Source organism: Anastrepha ludens, chromosome 3 (assembly GCF_028408465.1).
Source record: "Anastrepha ludens isolate Willacy chromosome 3, idAnaLude1.1, whole genome shotgun sequence".
Classification (NCBI taxonomy): Eukaryota; Metazoa; Arthropoda; class Insecta; order Diptera; family Tephritidae; genus Anastrepha; species Anastrepha ludens.
Window position 1 is genome coordinate 75779189 of NC_071499.1, and position 21578 is coordinate 75800766.

The 21578-nt window shown below is 36.0% G+C and overlaps 1 protein-coding gene across 1 annotated transcript; it reads right to left on the reverse strand.

Moving 5' to 3' along the window:
* Nucleotides 1-433: 433 nt before the first annotated feature.
* Nucleotides 434-20076, reverse strand: LOC128857557 (pickpocket protein 28-like). Its single transcript, XM_054093309.1, has 7 exons — nt 19909-20076; nt 16965-17079; nt 15822-15967; nt 14944-15752; nt 5175-5265; nt 587-644; nt 434-508 (listed from the first exon to the last, which is right to left on the reverse strand). The coding sequence occupies exons 1-7, from the start codon at nt 20019-20021 to the stop codon at nt 434-436; spliced, it is 1407 nt and encodes a 468-aa protein (XP_053949284.1). The 5' UTR covers nt 20022-20076.
* Nucleotides 20077-21578: the final 1502 nt, after the last annotated feature.

Here is a 21578-nt window from a genome sequence, read left to right on the forward strand (position 1 = left end):
TAACTGATATCGTCGTTTACACTGAGTTTTACCAGACAAGAACTCCATACAACAAATTTGGCTTTATAATTGTGCTTTATAGCCAAAAGGTTACTTTAACCGAGAGGCTCCATACTTTTCTCAGGCCCCTCAATTGTCTTCTTATTATACTCAAGCCAGGCAATTTTTAGAAGAATTGACTTGGCACACTTGTCATCGAATCGCTTACGACTTGTAAACTTTACATAAAAAATGATAGTCAAATGATGTAGGTTGAACTTTATTTTTTGAATTTTTTTAACTTATGTACCAGGTAATCGAGAAAGTACCCAATGCTCAACTTTGAATTTCTATATATATCCTTAAAGTCAAATGAGTTATGTTCTCTATGTTAGCCGCCACGCTGATGTATAGACAATGAAATGCAGACATCAGAAAGGAAAGCTTAGCATCCTCAGCGATTGATGGGATTCTTAGTGCTACCGAAAGTACTGGCAATTTTAAAAACCGCTGGAACTTTCTCGGTTACCTGATACATTTTGTTTTAGCAGCTTACATTAAAAAAAAAGGGTTCGAATATATTCCAATCCTCAATAGAATCAATTACTGTGCTGTTAGCCTTTTGATTGCAGAGTATCTGTAGCATTGCGTACTCTTTCGAATATCTGTCACAAAATGTAAGAAAAGATATTACAAAATTACAATATTACAAATAGCCAATGAAAAAATGTTGTTCGAAAATGTCTTCTATGAAAATTATAGTCACCAATTTTCTCAGTGCACGCTAAAGCAGATTTAGTGTATTGTTTAATAATAAGAGATGTGACTAGTAGTCGCGATTATAAACTGAAGCAAGAACGTTTATAGTGGACTAAAGCAGGTTGTTCAACCCCAAAACAAATGAAGTCCAAATGATCTGCCAAAAAGGTTATGGCATCAGTTTTTTGGGATGCAAAAGGCATTTTGTGAAATAATTAATTGAGGTAGCTAACGATTAATTCTGTGTTAGATTCCAATTAGATTAGCTGAGCGAAAAAATTCGTGAGAGAGAAAAAAATATGCAAGTGCTTTTAAGATGCCTAAATTAATAAAATTACAGTAAGTATTGCTTGAACAGCAGAGTGAAACTTGAACAATTTCTTTCGTTGAGTACAGCTTTTGCTGAGCTTCCGGAAAATAAAAAAATGCCCACAATTATATTTTTAATTTTAATACTTTTTAATTTTCGACTTATCGCACTACACCTATGAAACTTGCTCCGCTAGCCAGTACTCGACAGACGAGTCAATCAAGCTAAAGATTTCGACCAAATGCGTGACCACAAAACATTTTTCGCTGAGAAAGCTACTAATTTTACTTAAAATTTTTTAGTATTCTTATATGCTACAACTCATTCACAATACATACCAATAAGCATTTTTCAGGTTATAAACTTACTTAGAGAAGTGTGTCGCTCTGCTCTTGAGCGCCTGGTTCATATTGCAAATAGTTAAGGCAGGAAATGGGTCATCGGTGATGATGTGAGATCTGGGATTGATGCTTACCAAAGTCGGAGAACTCAACCATTTTTGAGTTACCAGTGCTACGAAATATATACTCGATACCACTACAATCACAAAAGCTAATATACAATAAAGTACAGCCTGAAAGTATTTAAATATTTATATAGTTTATATAAGTATCTAAGTATTGCAATCATAAAAATTGTTATATCAGTAGTAGTAGTAGTATAACAAAAGCTGAAAAGGAAGTACTGCAAACATTAAGTCTCAGCGTAAGAAGTTTGTGAGCTTAAAAACTTTGTCTATCTGTTTATCTATTTAAACGCATTAATCTCCTGAACTAATGTACGAAAGTTCACTGATAAGTGAAGGAACCTTTTAGACAGGATATAGAATAACATTATCCTTAAAGTTTTACTCTCTGACATCCAAATATTTCTAAAGTTCCTTTTTATGGTTCGATTCAATTTATATTCAAAATATTGTATTGATTAAGGAAGAAAACATCACCCACAAAACGACTTTTCGCAATTTTTGTCGTTCTCTTCTTACTCTGTCATTGGCCTCGACTGCTTTACCTTTCGCACTCGTTTCTTTCTACAGACATTCTCCTTCTTTAGACAAACAGCCAACGTACCTATCATCTCCAAATAAACAGCGCTGAGTGATATACGATTATATTCTGAATCTGAACTAAAACATCATTTTTCCGACCTGAAAGATCAACTATTGTCGAAATATTCGGACTAAACAACCAATAGAAAAATCGTATGGGTACAATAGGGCCACACTTGCTAATTATTGATTTTAAATCTTCTACTGTTTTACCCCCAATTAAGTGATGGTGTTCCAGAAGAAATAACTAGACTGGTGATGATGATGTTGAAGAGATGTTGTGCTGAATTAATATCCAATATGAAACATCCGAATAATTTGCAGTCAAGACGGTAGTGAAACAATGATATTTGCTGTCATTGAATCTTTTTGACCTAATATTGTACAGTGTAGTAAGCGAGCTAGATATAAATTTTGTCTGCAGAAATATACGACTACTGGAAGAGAGTCTTAATATTATTTACGCAGCTGCAAGCAAGATTAGTCTAAAAATTAAGCAACGGAAGACGAAATTCAGGGTATTATCAAGATCCGACAGCAGAAAACAAATAACCCGCTTTGACGACAACGACTTCGAGGGAGTTGAGACTTTTATTCTCTGGGAGTAACTTTATGTAAAGGGCGGTCGCCGAATGAGTGGCTGTGTGACTATCATTCGAAAGTGCACAGATTCGAGAACTCGGGTACGAAACACCAATTGATTTAGAAAGATTTTCGGATAGCGGTCGCTCCTCGGCGAACAATGGCAAACCTCAAAGGGTATTTCTACATACAATGAAAAAGTTCCTCATAAAAAGAAGACCATCTGCGAGAAAAAACTGTAGATCCCTCCATTTGTGGAAAACATCAAGACGCACACGTCAAATCAGTTTTGCTTTCCACTCATTTCCTGCCTGTGACTTTTGTGCTCATTAAGATGAGTCCGTTGCGTAAAAATAACAGAACTTATTTAACCTTAAAAACGTCTTTACCAAAACTTCCAATATTTGCTTACATTTTTTTCAAATTTTTTTTCTCTTATTTCCTTTATTCACCAATTTCAAGCCAAGCCAAGTTTAAGTAAAATTAATTTTTCAAAGAATAGACGACAGTGTCCAAAATACTTGGACCATTGGCATGGAATCGCTCAATATGAGCTTAAATGGCACAACGATTAAAATTTCTACCAAGCTTTTCTAACCCTAACCATATTCAGCGCTTGTTGCTACGGCCTAAATTTCTTGCTGATGAATAACTCGAGATATCTTTCTTGCTTTACACGTTGGCCCTGTTTCTAACGAAAATGGGATGAGCGAGTTTGTGTTTAATAAGCATATCGTGAGTAACAGGAATATATCAAAAACTCATACTATATGATAACGTCCTTTAAATACTCGGAGTGATCGCACATGAATAAGATTGAGGTTCGGTTCAGCGGAAGGGAACTCATGTTAGGTTAAGTTAGTTTGACCTGGCTGAAAGACATCATGTGGACCTATTGGTCCTTAGTTGCACCAGATGGAGCTAGACCGTTAAGCTTATCTCTGGTAAACATCGTTTAATAGGTCTATGTATTTTGCGAATCTAAGTAAACTCTGAAGCTCTAAGCCCGAGCTCGAACCCCGAGAACTAGAAAAACTTTCATTTTAATTCACATATGAGTGATTTCTTCCGCATTGGATCAAGCTCTTTGCACACGGTTTTCTTTTCAAACATGACAACAAAACATTACATTTTTTTCTAAAGAAAATATTCTTTTCTAAAAAATTTTCCAAAAAATTTAAAAATGTTACTAAACACTGGACACCAGCAGCTTCATCCGAATTGAGAAGGATCTCTCCGAGCCGTTTGATACCAAACGAGGTTTTAGACATTGTGACTCGCTATCGTGTGACTTCTTTAACCTGATGTTGGAGAGGATCGTACGAGGCGTATAACTTTTATCGCTCAGGCATAATTTTGTATAAGGGCGTCCAATTGTTGGCGTATTCCGGTGATATGACATCATCGGCCTTAACAACCGCGCTGTTAGTTCTAGCTTCTCCAAGCGAATGGGTCTGGTGGTGAATGAGGACAAAACGAAGTACAACCTGTCATCAAACAAACAGTCGGCGCACTTGTGTATCGGCATCCACGTCACTGTTGACTGTTATAATTTCGAATATAATTAATTGAAATCCAACGAAGAATCTCTCTTGCCAACAAGTGCTACTTTGAACTAAGTAGGCAACTGAGTAGAAATGTTCTCTCTCTCGACGAACAAACCTAACACTCTACAAGGCTCTCATCATGCCCGTCCTAACGTATGGCGCAGAAGCGTGGGCGATGACAACATCCGATGAAGCGAAGCTTGGAGTGTTTGAGAGGAAGATTCTGCAGAAGATGTTTGGACTTTTGCACGTTGGCGACGGGGAGTATCGCAGACGATGGGACGATGAAATGTATAAGCTTTACGACGACATAGACATAACGCAACGTATAAAGATCCTGCGGTTACGTTAACTGGGTCATGTCGTCCGAATGGATAAAAACGCTCCGGCTCTGAAAGTATTCGATGCGGTACCAGCTGGTGATAGCAGAGGAAGAAAAAGGTCTCCTCTACGTTGGAAAGATTAGGGGAAGAAGGACTTGACTTGGAGTTGGTATGTCCAACTGGCACCAGTTAGCACGAGAGAGAAACAACTGGCTCGCTTTGTTAAACTCGGCCAAAATCGTGTAATTAAAAGAATGAAGAAGTAAAAGCACTGGAAATATCACAGTATAACAATTTTCAACATTGACTAAATCTCAAAGTTATTAAATTTTTTCAATTTTTATTTTTCAGTTTAATTCTTATTGTATTCGAACCTACTACTAAATCAATTTTTAAGGAGCAGTCGACAGTGTCTAAAATAATTGAATCACTTGACATGGATCAAAAATGTTCACATATATAAAAAATTCTATCAAATGATCTTAAATTAAAGTTGATTAGTACGATTATTTTATAACTATAAAAAAGAGATTTCACTAAAATACGCACCAGTTATATAAAAATGGTTTAGTCCTCTGACTCTTTTCATTTGTCTCCACAGAATTTACTAATTTGTATTGCTTTACCTTTCGCCCAAATTCAAATGCTGTTGATTGAAGTAGCGTAATCCATGAATCGCCGAATCTTCTAGAAATGCATTAATATTTTGCTTATAAGCTGCTTTTAATTTTTGAAAGTATTTGTAAAACACCGCTAAAGAGTACTTCCGTTCCCTCAAAGCCATTCTAATAGTCTGCGCGTTTTTGGTAATTCTCAGGATATATTTTTTTGTATTAATGATGGAAGTTTAATAATACTCACTTACTTACTTTGTAGCGCTATTACTGTTGTTGTTGCAATAATACTGTTATAAATATACGTTGGACGACGAAATTGCACTTTGATTGCTTAAATGAACTCAAGGCCGTGTGCTAATACGAGCACAAATAAGCACACCTACCCTTTATTGTTAAAAGAGCAAATTACTTACTTATGGGCCTTAGCTGCCGCCAAAAAACAAGTTTAGGTGCATAAGAAAATTAAACTTGAATCAATCCGGCAGTAAAAAGTTATGTAGATGTCACATGTTTGTACTTATATATAATAATACGTTTATGTGGTAGATGATAATATTGGTCAAGTAAAAGTTCTGAGTATTTTCGATTTTAGAAAGTTTTTGTTTCTACCGGTAAAAAAAACTTCACCGTCTTATTTTCACAAGCCTCTACTGGGTCACTGCAGTACCGTCAAGAAAGTTGGAAGAAACTTCAAAGGGTGATAATCGCTTTGTGTGAAAAACGTTGGATTAAGGCGGTGAACTTAGTTGTGTTGATATTTTTTTTTTCGATTTTCGGGATCCCGTTATTTCGTAAAGTTCAAGACGAATTTAAAACTAATGCAGCAGTTTTGGCTATAAAAAGGATTTTTCTGCCTCCATTCCATATGGTTCGGGATTATTTTTCTACAATCGCCCGATCTTCCAATTCGAAGCCTACAAGCTGCTGCTGCGTATCAGTTATTTCATAATCCTATTGAATATTGAAGCCATTGTAAGTGTAAAACAAAACTCGCTTAATATCGATTTCTTCGCAACTCTTGCCATAATTATTGTATTAGAAAGATCCTTGGTAGATCCAACTATTTTCAATGAAATTAGTGTGCTAAGACTGTGCTTATTTTGACTTAGCAGAAATTCTGTATGTTTAGCTTTGAGAGATTGAGAGTCGTGTTATTCTGCAGGTGATTACATTACGCCATATTTTATTCGTTGCTCTTACAATTTTCTCAAAGATAAGTAGCCTACACTTCTGTAGAGGTATGCCTATGTTTTTGTCTCTGTATTCATCAATCAACTTGGTGGCAAGTCTCGCTAGTTCATCGGCCCTGCAGTTACCCTCAAAGTCACAATAGTTACCCATGTTACCTTTAGGTGAAATGACTCAGCCATCTCGTTAAGAGATGTGCGGCAATTCATGGCTACCTTAGAGGTTGACGACTGCTTTGATTACCGACTGCCTGACAGTGAAAATATAGATATCATCTCCAGGTATCGAATTACACTGTACCAGTGTCACGGCTTTTATTATTACCATTAGTTCAGACTGAAAAACACTACGATAGTCGGGAAGCTGAAAACTAAAGGAGATCTCCAAATGTTTGAAATACACCTCTGCCCACCCTGCCCTCGAACTTTGAGCAGTTTGTGTTTACATAAATCGGCTCGCCCTGTCTTACATCGTCCCGTTTCCACTCTTTTCTTGTGGTTTGGTTAGGGTAGGTTATAATGGTTGCCCAGAAATTTGGCCCACTTGAACGAAGAATTTTAGTTCATCCTTCACCATTGGACGAAAGGAGAGGGAGTGGGGGTTGAGTATTTGTGGATTACGAACGGTGCCTAATTTTTGATTGCGTTGTCCGCTTCATGCTGCTGATGAAGTTCATCAGATTTTTTATATCAAGGCGTGCTTTATCAGCAGGCGTAAGAAAGAAGTGAGAACCGCGAAAGCGGGGCAGCCGAGGAGAAGGTGCTGGGATGATTACACCACATCTTCCATATTGCTAACACAAAAAGGACTAGAAGTAATTCTGAGTCTCATGGTATGTATTTCTCGCGGATAGTGCCCTCTGAGAACGCTCACGAAATTTGAGAGCTAAGATTTGCTCATTCTCAGAATATCCCTTGAACGCTTCCAACCCACTCGTAAACAGAGGGATTTTGCGACCTTATAAGTTTGTGTACTTGCCCAGCACTCGTTGTGTTGACGCAAAGCCCATCTTTCCAGGAGTAGAGTGCAGGTTTTCAGAGGGATCCCGATCCTCTCCTTTCGCGGCGACTCCACCTCATAGGTCCCTTATCTGGCCAATTCGTCCGCTTCGCAGTTTCCCCCAATGTCACTATGACCAGGTACCCAGATTAGCCTCGTGTCAAAGAATTCGGATGCAATCGAAAGTGAAACCAAGCATTCCCTGTCCAGTTTCGTGTGCACTATAATATAGCCCGTGAACGCCATAACGGTAATTGTAAGCAGGAGCGCATAGTCCACCAGTCTGGGAAGCTCCATTTACTTAAGGTGTTCAACCTTGTGTATCGCAATGCGCGTGATATATAATAAGTCCATATCTTGCCTGTAGATCTACCGGCAGGAGGTTTAAAGTCGCATATATAATGCTTTTCTATAGTGTGGTTGACATTGCAACGGCTATGATACCATAGTAGATACTACAATACCATAATAGAGAATTCGCCTAACTACCGCTGTGCAGAGCCAATGTATTACTCTGGGTTCCAACTATTTACTATTTTTCGAATTAGCCTTCCGCAGGAGTTCAACGCTGTCATTGCTTTGCGTACTCTATCTGCGACTGTAAGCCCCCAATTTAGCTTCCAATCCAGTACAAGGCTTAGATACTTAGCCTTTTCAGTTACCCAAGTGGGTTTAGATGTTTTTTTACCTCTAGTCTTCGACTTTTACACCAAAGTGATAGCCTGTTGAGAAATCATCATTGAAGGCCACGCAATATTGGAAGGTGTGTACCCGAGATTGATATATCATCGGCGAGTAAAATTATCTTACCGCTCATTTTTTCAAGTTTCTGAAGAAGATTATTGACAGTCAGGTACCACGGAAGTGGAGAGATTACCTCACCCTGGGTTATGCCCCTGACCGGGAATTTCTTGATGAATGTTTCTATAAACGAGACTGGCGCATATTTGCTCTCTTCTCCGTGTTCTGGAGTTACACCAATCGGAAGAGCATTGATTATCTTCGAGAAGCTTAATTGCTTGAGATATGTTAATTTCTGGAGCTAATGATAAATGAGTTTACAACTTTGCATTAAAACAACGAAATGTGTTTACTTTATTTCTATTTATTGTACATAAATTACCATGCGTGTGCACATTCTACGAGTATAATATATGTATGTATAATTTTCGCTCCTCCAATTTATTTATTTATTTTTTATTAAGGCGTGTACTCCATACCTGGCTGCCATGCGAGTTTTGAACTTTTAATTCCATTCCATGGTGTATCTTGCTTTACAGCCACAGCTTCCCAGGCTTTGCTTCTTTGAGGGAAATTTTGGTTGTAAGAATTTCTTTGTTGTAAAGTATCATTGTTATGAATGGATTGTTTTGTAAATAAAAGCCTTATTGATTTTGATTTGCGTAATTTTGCCGATCTAGCATTTCCTGATTTCCGAGTAGCAACAAGCATACGAACGGGTCTCCAAATACAGTAGAAAATCAGTTCAGCTAATGAAATGAAACTGACGCCAAAGAAGAGTCCAATTATGCCTCCAATATTTGCTGAAATAAATATTAAAATGTATATACTAATTTGTGCCAACATTTGTATGTATGTACATAGGTATGTTGGAGAAATTGCATTTTAATATTTATGTAGATATTTAAATATATAACTGACGCTGACACCCTTTTTGGATGTTTAGCCTCCTATTTATGGCGTGGGTCTTGATGTTGTTCCACAAATTGAGAGATCTAAGCCGACTCCGAACGGCAGCTTTTTTTGATAGAAATACACTCGGAAGTTTGCTATTGCCTGGCGAAGAGGGACCGCTATTAGAAACAACTTTTTCTTAATTTTCGTGTTTCACCGAGATTCAAACTAACGTTCTCCAAATGATAGCCACGCACCAACCCATTCGGCTATGGCGGCCGCCTAGCATTTTAATATATTATATTTGCGAATTATTGTTTTTTTTGCATGTCCAAATTTTTTTGTAACCAATAATACTGTATAAAACACATCAAATACATTTGAAATAGCTTATTTTTAACTCATCCTAAGTGGTATATTTCTTCACATCAAATACATTTGAAATAGCTTATTTTTAACTCATCCTAAGTGGTATATTTCTTCACCAAAAATAATAATCCGGAGGGGGAAGCTGATAAGGTACAATGGCTTTTTTGGCTTTCGAAAAATACCAATTTTTGAATTTTCCAACTTTTCTTTAGAAAATGAGTAAAATCACTTTTCCTTACTTATCTAACGGTATTCAATCATTATAAATATTATTTAAAAACTTGAGAAGGTTTAAAGTTTTTGGAGGTACTACTATTTTTTTAAAGCATCATTCTTAAGTTTTCTGAATATTTAAAGTGCTTAAGCTGTGTAGGAATAAATATTAGCCAAAAATTAAATTAAATTTAAATTTAAATTTAATTTAAAGTTAAAATTAAACTAAATTTCAATTTAATTTATTTGAATTTAATTTAATTTAATTCTTATTCCCGTCTTGATCAATCTTTGGAGGAAGAGAGCTTCCATTATCTTAAACTATATGGGCAGCAAGTTGATGGGGCAAGCACTGGTAAGCACTTTTCCTTGGTTTAGAAATATTTTTCACTGGTGAGGGAAAAAACCTGTTAAGAGAACAGCATTATAAATGAAAGTCAGGAAAGAGTTTCCTTGTTCTAGGAGCTATTTAAATATTTATCCAGTAATGAGTTCGTAACAGAATGCATTCTTAAGCTTGAGTTTTTTCATCACTTCTTTAAATTCACATTTTAAGAATTTTTTAATGGGTGGGTCCATTTGATAGATGCGCTCGAGAGTTCTCGAGAAAAAAATATTTGCATTATTGGGGGAAGTTCAATATCAGTAAATGACTAAGTACACTTTGTGAGTAAATACACTTTTCAAGCATCGTACAAATGCTCTTGCTTTGTCAACATCGTTTTTAGCCCATTGTTTTTGATTCCGATGACGGATTATGCCAGTATCGGCCTTTTTCATTGTTTTGTTGTTTTCCAGAGAGAATAATCCCCAGAGACTGCGGCTTAAAAGTCGCTGAGATATCCATTAAGTTTAGTGCTCTGTTCTTTTTGCAAGATTTCTTTTAGCTCTTTCGTTAGAATGACTTCGAATAGACTTCTCCGTTATTAGAGATATTTGCAGATAATGAAATAATATTGTTTTCAAGATTATATAATAGAATTTATTGGGGCATATTTTTGTTGAACATTTTAACCCTATATTTCTTACCCCTATAGGTCATTTTGAACATTATTTTCAAAATCAGTAAAATATTAATATTTTCCCAAAAATTTCTGTAGAAGTCTTCTTGGAAGAAAATTTCTTCTTCTACCATTCCAGCATCCAGTTACAATGCATAGAAAATGTACCAAAACACCAACAAAAACAAAAAATTAACAGTAAAATTGTCAAAAATCAACGCGATTTTTGAGCCACTTGACAGTTACACTTTATTATACTAAAATTTTCTAAAAGTTTCGGTTAAAAAATTTAAAATTTAAAAAAATTGTGATTAAAAATTGCTGATGGATGATTTGCTATTACTTTTCTGAAACTTGCATAAAGTTTGAAACTGGGATTTACATGGTTTCTGTGAGAAAACAAACCATATTTTCTTAAACGCATTAGCAAAATTATATAAGAAACAAATAAAATGTCAAAACATGTCAATATATGCTTGCGCTGCAGTATGGATCTGTATCATCTATCATCTTGATTCTAATGGTGAAAACCAGAGCCTTTTTTGTGTTGTTGCATAAACCTGGCTTCGAGTGACTTAAAATTTCTCTGCCACTAACACGGAAACTTGACCAACATCAAGTGAGTACGCATCTCCTTATTTCCGCTTAAAGATTGATTATTTTGTGGACGAAACATGTTTTTCTATTTGAATTAAATTTTTAAATCTTTCATTTTGTGAAAAAATACTCGAAAATTGAATAAATAAAAAAAAAATTATGTAACAACTGTAATTAACAGTATGGCGCTATGGAAGCGGTTCGGCCACGCTTCTACACTACATAATATGAGTAGTTATAACCAAAAAATCGACTACTCTTTCCCGAAACTAGCCTTCAACGGGCTCTTCAACATACCGTCAAAAAGAGTGTGGCAAACTCAAAAACCATGAAGAGGAGGGGAAATAAATTTATACACAGATGAATCCAAGCTAGAAAATAAATTAGGCTACGGAGTTTTTTCGAAAGAATTGGGATTAGAATTATCGGTCCGACTTCCGGACTACTGTAGCGTTTATCAGGCAGAAGTCTTACACATAAAGAAGGTAACTATGTACTTAACACATACGCCGTAACAAGAATTACGATAAATAACTTCTCAGACAGCCAGGTGTCCATCAAATCAATGGAGGCAGTTGTACGAGCCACTTTTGGCTCCCTATGCTCCTCTGCCGAACGGCATGAAGGTAACCAAACCATTGTAAAGTGGATATATTCCATGCTCTCTGAGAGGCTGTTAACCGCTGGTGAGAACAGTGACGAATCACCAAAGTCTTGTTCACGAGAAAACGGAAATTGGATGGACTTAGTCTTCCAACACTGAAAGGTGTGACACTTGGTCTTTGCGATGAAGTTAAAGTAATCTAGGAGTAATCTTGGATAAGAAGCTGGTTTAGGAGACACACGTTTCACTGAAGGTGAATCGCGCATTAAGGACTTTTTAGTAATGCCGCAGAGACTTTGGGGTCTGAAACCTGCTGTGGTCCTATGTATATACACAGCACTTATCAGACCAATCATCACTTACGCCTCTATGGTCTGGTGGCGACGGACCATGGTTAAGTCCACACTCCGGGAACTATACAGGCTGCAAAGAAGATTATGTTTATGCATTACGGGTGCCATGAGTACAACCTCCGGTGATGCTATGCTTGATTTCATTCCCTTGAAACTTAAGACACAACAGGAAGCAAAAAAAGCAATGTGTAGACTCCATTAATATGGTTTCTGGTACGAAGGCGAAACTTCGGGACACAGCAATCTTTACGATGCTATCTGAGCAGTGTCCACTGTTTTTGGCACCTAAGATGACCTGATACTCATAGTTTCATTTGGAAGGAAATTTGATGCTCACGCAATGGAGCAATCCAGAATGCATTAAGGGAGGTTTAACGGATGGGTCTGGAGCCAAATGGTACTTAAATGATAGTAATAAGTATCACTATGCTATGAGGAAAATGGCAACTGTTTTCCAAACAGAAATTTTTGCCATCCTGAAAGTAGCCGTATAGATAATCGAGAGGAGATGGAGCGGAAAACAGATTGGAGTTTTCAGTGACAGTCTGGCTGCACTGAAGGCCCTGGATAACATGAAGCAAACCTCGAAGATTGCTCAAGAATGTAAGAAGAAGCTTAATTCTGTCGCAAGAGAGAACAGGCTTGTACTTGCATATTAGGGTTCCAGGACGCTCCGGTGTTCAAGAAAACGAAATTGCCGATGAATTGGCCAACCGTAAATCAGCGGTTCCTCCAAAGGTTCCAGAATCAATAATTGGAATCAGTTCCGCAGGAATCATGAATTGGATCAGCGATTATGTATGCAATTTATATAAAGAGCGATGGTCCGGTCTAGAACGCTGCAGAACTGCAAAGTGCTTTGTGACAAGTCCAAACAGAAAACTGTCAAACTTTCTACTAAAACTTGGAAGGAAAGACGGTATTAGTACAGGACACAATTTGGGTCAGCATATTTGGGAATCATTGAGAACCTGATAGACATGTCTTGCTTGGAGGACGCGGATAGCACTGTGCACTTTCTCTGTGAGTGTTCTGCCTTTGCTAGAACAAGGCCACGAATTTTGGGTTCCAATGTCGTGAGAGTGAGTAATATTCGTTCTCTTAGACTGTCTCTGTTTCTATTCTTTCCTACCTTTCTTTCTTGACTATCTACCCTCTTTCCAGAGCTCTAAATACAATGCGATTTTTTAGCCTGAGTGTTTTAGGAGCCACCAAATCTCTTGGTGCTCCTTGGCTCGACCTATTCAAATTTCAATTTGAATATCAAAAGTTTCTCTGGCACCTCTAACTGATATTAACACCCTCTTCAAGGTCAGTCTTATATGAGTTCCGGGACATAGAGGTAGGTAGGCACTATTCTAGGCTAGGAAGATTTGCGCATGAATACTGCAGAAGTTGTAAAGACGAGACGTAGGACGCTTGCTCTGTAGTTGTCCAGCCTTAGCTAAGAGTAGAGCAAGCCTATTGGGAAAATACCATTCCGACTCACTTACGGAACTATCTGCTATTAGCATAAAATGCTTCATAAAAGAATCTAACTGCTTCCATGAAAATTAACAGTACAGTTCCCGTGTTACACAGTGGTACCACAACTGTCACAAAAACCTAGCCTAACCCTAGGCTACGTCTAGATTAAAAACTTCAAAATTTCGCTAAGGTCTTTTAAATAAGACGAAGAAACAAAGAGGCTAAATAGCTGATTCTGTCGTAGAAAGAGGCAGCTGTTTAGTACAAAACCTTATATTTCAAATGTAATACCATTCGCTTTTGCAAATAAATCAATATAGCTCGATTCGGTTTTCATCTTCATTCAAAAAGAACCGATATTTTTGAGCGGTATAAGTTCGCCAAAAGACACCGCTACATTCCGCATTGTGTCTTAAGAGCAGTTACCCGATGTTAGACCATTCTCTCCGAGAGGCAATGGCAAAATCCCCGAGTGTATTTCTGTCAAGAAAAAGCACCTAAAAAAAAGCCATCTGTCGTTAGGAGGTGCCATACAACTGTAGATGCGTCCATATGTGGAAAAGACGTATATCACAAATACGAGGAATAGGAGCTCGACCAAACCCCCAACAAGGGGTGAATACTTTGGGGGAAAAGTAATCCATTATTTTCTCGGTAGATGGCAGTTGTGAGTTGCAGAGTGTTAACAATGGAAATCAACAAAGAGAAAATTCGGTACATTTTACAGTTTTTCTTTGGTAAAGCCGAAAATACAAGCCAGGCCGCTGAAATGGTAAATGGTGTTTGGTTTCGTCGATTTCGTTCAGGCATTTTTGATGAATGATAAATGATAAAATGCGAGAAATAATTCAAGTTGACCGGCAAGTTTGTAATCGTAGCATCGCCCAGGAGCTAAAGTTCGACCATTTCAACTATTTGCGCAAACATTTTTCGCAAAAATACTGGATATCTTTTTCGCCAAATTAATACATATGATCATACTTTATATATTATATATATATAGATGCTTGATTTATACCACATTATCATTTTCTAAATAATGAAAATTCTGAAAACAATATATTTCCAAATTCTTCATTTGCTGGTAGCAATTCTTAAATATTACTTTAAAAATGCGAAAAAAACTTAACGTTTTTTACGCCATATAATAGAATAAAAAGTATGAGATGTGGCCAAAATTAAAAAAAAACAGCTTTTGGTTAAAAAAAAAGACACCCAAAGATACATTTAAGTAAATATTGATTACAAGTAAAATACAATCTTTTACCACGGCGGTCTCGTTATATTGTATATTAAATGTAAATTTCATAAACGATCAATTCAAACTCCATCACACATACATAAGTACTTACATAAAAAATCTGGTGCACGGATAAAATCAGAATTTTTCGCTCCTCCATAGGTGCTCTCTTTAAAATAAATTTTCACCACAGCTAGATTTTTCTTCAAATAGCCGTTACTAATATTTTTGGCAACTTCGCTCTGAGTTGGAAATCCCGTTTGTATAAGTGGTGCAGAGGTAAGCGATGGCAAATAGTTAATATCGTTGCAGCCTGGTATACAAGTATTAGCACAACTTTTTCCCGCCTTGTCATATAGCATCGTCCGTAAACGGACACGTTCAACACATGTGAAATCAAGCATGTCACAAATAGTTTCATTACCATAAGGCATTGGTTTAAAATAGGGCAAGCAACCACAAATACCCAACCAAGTGAAAACACTGCATTCCTCAATACAATTTCGTTGCGTATACTTTTTATATATTTTTAAAATTTGTTCATCTTCGAACAAGCATTTTCGTGAAGCCTTGCTTACAGAACGCACATATTGTTCAGATTCTACTTTGTCAGCGTGTATGTTAATTTTCGTTTCACGTCCAGGCGCAAGTAAAAGTCCAATTTCACGCATATTCGGCGCTTCTAATGGATTGTGGAGTAGAATTTTAAAACCGATGCCATTCGAGGAAGAACAGTAATATTCATCTCGCTCAACATCCAGTATAAGGCTCAGTCCCTGACCCTCACCAATACCTAGTGCTTTCATCGGTATGAATTTTTTAGGTAAATCGGCTGGAAACCCATTTTCAGTACTCCAATCAATAGTTTCATAGCCAATTGGATAGCGATAGTTTTGAGCAGATGGTACTTTAATTACCATTCTATAAGGAAAGTAAAAGATATAATATAATATATGTATGTACGTAAGAAACCTAATTGCATATATTTACTCTCGGTACATAATCTTTGGATGTACCATATTGAAAGTGCAGCACAGTCCATTGTTCGTAATAATTGGGCGAAAAATTTCGCTGCAATTAAAAAATGTGCTACCATACTTGCACTGCAGCAACATATTAAAGCAGGGTTGCGAAATCTATATTACATATATAAAAATTCAATTTGAACAACAGTAAATTTTATTAGAATACAAATGCAGAAATACAAATAAGGGAACTTTTTAGCAATACAAGCCTGTTTACGACTATGTGGAAGAAAACACCAAACATCGTAAGCAAAAAAAAAAAAGTATTCAGCATCATATTTGAGGTGCTTGAAATTTTTGAACTTTATCATATCAAAATTCAATGGGCTATCAAACTACATACTCAAAAGTTGTAGTGAAATATTTTGCATTTTCTCTTTAAATTTCGACACATTTTGAGACTTAGATTTAGATGGTCATTGAAGTAGAATGAAAAATTGTATTTATGTATACAAATATAGTTGGCGCGTACACCCTTTTTGGGTGTTTGACCGAGCACCATTGTTCCACAAATGGAGGGACCTAAAGTTTCAAGCCGACTCCGAACGAATAAGTGCCGATGCCAAATGATGGAAAAGGTTTTTTCAAAAATCGCTCGCCCTTCGGCAGGCACTGACAAAACTCAGTGTGTATTTCGGACTGGCATGTAAGCACTTACATATGTATGTATTTCATTGTCCTGAAACTGAAGACTAACAAAAACACCATTTGCATAAGGCTAGTCTCAGAAAATGCTCAATGTATGGGTGCTACACGAACTGATGCGTGCAATTCTTTGCTGATACGTAATGAAGTCGATCAATCCATTTTTGAAGCCTAAAACTATCCTAGAAAAATGAAAATAGCAGCCGAAGAAGATCGTAATTAAATGACAGCTAATAGGCCCAAATGATCATCAAGCATGGCTAATAAAATTGTTCAATGTGTTTGGTGGTATTGGAAAGCAATCAGTTTCCATCAGCTCAAAGAATCTACAACAACTGTGGTCAGCAATAAACCAGATTGAGGCAGGCGCTTGTCAGAAGTGATAAAATAAATTGTTTTTCGAAAGTTCCCTGTTATTATACATAAATAAATAAATACTCGTATGAATATGGTTATGATATACCCCGAAAATAAAATTTTTCAAATTATTCCAGTCTGTGACCGTAATGGCCTCGGCAATGGTAACATTGACATCAAGCTTACAAATCATTTGTAAAATCGTATGCTCCAACGAATAGCTGTAAATGAAAGAAAAACAAAATTTTTAACGCTACTCACCATGCAAATATATATGTGTGTATGTACATTAGGATGCATCACCAAAAAATGGTTGCGGTTCCACTATCGGAAGTGTAGCATTTATTATACTTTCAGACTTTTACCGAAATATTTCAGAAAAATATTAATATTTACCTATTACCTATTTTAAACCGAAATATTTTTCGCAAAAAATCTCTCAAAAAATTTATCAACGGAATCCACTGATTGGAAGTGTACTGATTTTAGTAAAAAAATATTTGGACCTGGATAGGTAAGTTTTGAACGGTTAGAAATGTCGTTCTATCTTAGAAGCTTAAATTGGTCAAGATTTAGCGGAGTAATTCAGGGTTTTCTGAAAAAAGTCAAATACATTTTTTTAATATGTGCAGTCTGTGTCAGAAAAAAGGAACCGTAATTATTCATGAAGTATAAAAGAGATATATTTAAAAAATTTTTTACTAACCTTTGTTAGACTGGTGTCGTAGCCCTTGAGTGGGGCTATTATGCAGCAAAATGCAGATCGAAATATATCTTGAAGTTACAAGAAAACAACCGGTTCTTTTCTTCTGACACAGACTGTACTAAAAGAGTAGAAAATACTAAAGAGTAGAAAATAAGTTTCCTAGACTCGTGGAATTACTTTTGATAAGTTTTGACTTTAAAACTTTAACAATATATTTATATATAATTGACGAAGTTGTACGCGAATGTTTGACCGTGTGGTGTGCGTCTTGATGTTGTTCCACAAATGGAGGGGCCTACAATTTCAAGTCGACTCCGAAGGGCAGATATTTTTATGAGGAGCAGAAATACACTCGGAGGTTTGCCATTGTCTGCCTTTATAGTCACTATTAATAATTTATGAGATTTAAAATGAAAACTAGGGGATCATGTAACAGATTTCAAAGATCCTACTGAAATCTCGGATAAACATGAACGCGAACGTAGTATGGAATCAAACATCTAAATTGTCTCAACATTTTTTAAACTCTTTATCTAAACTCTTCTATCATTTGAGATGATTTTTAGAAAAAATATTTTCAAAAACTAGTTTGATATATTAAAAAACTGAATTTTTGGAAGTAGTATCAAATCAACTCAGATCAAGTAAATATTAATCATTTTCTGAAATATTTTGACTGAAGTTTTAGTATATAATCTTTTTTATAAATGCAATAAAAAACAGTACTGAATTTTTATGTAAGGAGAGTGATGCACCCTTATGCATATACCTTCTGCTCAAATATGAACGAGACGTTATCAATAAAACGGTCCGCGGATGACATATGGCAAAAATAAATTTTTTGTTTTTTGGTAGGACTGTTATAAGCTTACATGGCAAATTTCAGCGTGATATGTCACATAGTTTGTTTTCTGTGCTACTGTAAACAAGTCAAGCTCGAGTGTGTTCTTCGAATTCTCTTTTATGACTTCAATTGTCTCAAAATGTTTTCCACGGAGCGGCAATTTGAGCTTGGGAAACAGGAAAAAGTCACATGGAGCCATATCAGGCGAATACGGTGCTTGCGGAACGATATTAACATTATTTTTGTTCAAATAATCGCGAACAAGACGTGATGTGTGAGCTGGTGCATTATCGTGATGCAAGAACCGTGACTTGTTGTCCCACAATTCCTTCCTTTTAAGACGAATGTTCTCGCGCAAACGCTTTAAAACGTCTAAATAATATTCAGCGTTAACCGATTTTGCGATTTGTGCGATTTTCAAGCACAATTTCCTTTACTTTTCCGATGTTTTCGTCGTTTACTGATGTTGCTGGACGACGTTCATGAGGCAAGTTTTCAACCGATGTACGGCCCTCTTTGAACGATTTGTACCACTGGAAAACACGTGCACGCGATAGAGCAGATTCCCCATAGGTTGTCTGCAACATTTTTAAGGCGTCTGAAGCCGAAATTTTGTTGGAATAACAAAATTTCAAACAAATTCTTTGTTCAACTTGAATTTCCATCGTTAAATTCGAAGAACACACTCGAGCTTGACTTGTTTACAGTAGCACAGAAAACAAACTATGTAACATATCACGCTGAAATATGCCATGTAAGCTTATAACAGTCCTACCAAAAAACGAAAAATTTATTTTTGCCATATGTCATCCGCGGACCGTTTTATTGATAACGTCTCGTTCATATTTGAGCAGAAGGTAAATGAGAGATTACATGTCGAGTAATCTAAGAATTTTGTATTTGTTTTCCAATCTAAGAAATAAACTGAAAAAATTTTGAAAAAAATAAAAAGTTTGAAATTCATTGACTGTTTGAAAATTTTGGAAAGGAGTTTTTTAAATCCAAAAATTGTTCGTTCTTTTTAAAAAAGTTTTAATGGTTTTAAACTTTTTTTTAAATTTTTTTTTCAAAATAGGTATTATATTCAAAGGCGTATAGCGAACCAGTACTGAGCTATTAATGAGAAAAATAAAAAAAATCTGAAATGGGGTCTTTTTCCCAAGTTACAAACAACTTTTAAATAAAAGTTTTAAATAAAAAAATATTATTAAAAAAAGCGTTTGTAAAATAATATATTTTCTCCCAAAAAAAAAAATCAAAATATGAAAAAGTGTTGAAAATAACGGCAGATTTTTTTATTTACTGCATAATAAAACTTTCAACATAAAAATCTAAAAATTAATAAATTTTTCTAAACTTTGTAAGTTAACTACTTATTACGCTCAATCCCAATAAACCAATTTAAAAAAAAACTAAAAACTGTGCCCAAAATTCTCGATTCCCTTTCCATGCAATTACTAACATATTACATTTATTTAACTCTGTAATATCAACACTTACACCGAAAACTGTTCCGCCTTTGCTTTATATGCTTGATTGAGATTGCAAATAGTAACTGCCGGAAACGGTTCGTCTGTAATACGCGACAACTTTGGATTAATGCTCACCAACATGGGGGTATAATTCCACTTTTCATATATTTTAGCAACAAAATATACAGTACCAATCACGACGCATATGAAAGATATTGCGAAAAATAACCTATGCGCAACGAATAGAAATAAATTGAAATGATTAAAATTTTATGTATTTATTTATGCATTCACTCATTAAAGTACAACTCAAATTGATTACGAATACTAAGGCTTAAATATATATGTAAGCAATATATGGTAAGCAATACGCTGAGATACAGTAGGCACAATTCCAACAGTGTAACTCCAGATTAAGTTTTGATTTAAAAGTCACTCGTGAGTTAGAGAATATTTCCAATTTTTAGAAAACGGGGTCGCCGCGAAATTCGTACCAAAAGCAGCATCGCATGAACATTGCTAATGAGATGTCGGACTCTGTCCGCAACGACCCAAATTTGCTCCAGAGGGTCATAATTGGTGCCGAATATGACATGGAAACCAAAGCTCAATCATCTCAATGGAAACTGCCTCACGAGCCAAAATCGAAAAAAGCGCGCCAAGTTCGGTCGAATGTAAAAGTTTTGCGTCCGTTTTCTTCGATTGCAGGGACGTTGTGCATCATGAGTTCTTGCCACAGGTTAAAACGGTCAATAAGGAATATTGCTTGCAAGTAATGCGCAATTTGCGCTAAGCAGTCCGCCAAAAACGCCCGGATTTGTGGAAGAACAAAAATTGGCTCTCCGAAGATTGGAAAAAACGTTGGCACAAGTGCATAATATCTCATGAGGATTACTTTGAAGAATTACTTTTGGAAAAAACACACAATTCGCGATAGCTTTTGAATGGAGAGGTAAATGGAACATATAGCTGAGTCTAATGCTACGAGTGGTACAATAGAAAAGCATTAGCACCAGTAAGAAGTGACATTTGATATGATTCGTTACTATGTACTTTATAAATATTATCGATGAAACTTTTTTGCACTTCTTATGTTGGCAGTGTTAACAAAAGGCATCAACTTTTATATGAATAGTGAAATCTAGTGAAACGTTTCTGAACCTTCTCAATTATTGAAGTAAACCCCATATAGAGGGGAACCCAGCTGATGTTACAGCATTCTAGGTATGTTCTAACAAGAAAAAATACGAATTCTTCAGCGTAGAAAGATTCTGGAACTCCTTTAAATTCCTTATTACAAGCGATATACCTAGACTTCGCAATCATTAAGTCAATGTGTTTTTGTATTATTTAAAGTGGATTGAGGAATGAAGTGTCAAATTAAAACTACCTGCTTCGAAATTTGAAACAAAATCATCATAGAAATGAAGATTCAATATCTGATAAATAAATTCACTAAGCGGTGCTCTATATTCCAGAGATCTAGCATCTTCTCTTTACAGAATGCTACAAGATTTACCACCCTGCAGTCTTCCACGGTTCCCTTCTCGTACTCGACGTAATAGCATTTTCGTTTTGCACTCATTTTAACTGGGGTTAAAAATTATTCACTTTATTTTTAAATAAAATTACGTATGAGAAAATAATCAGACTTACAAGACTGAAACGAATGAACGTTGTATACTTGCACTGTCGCTC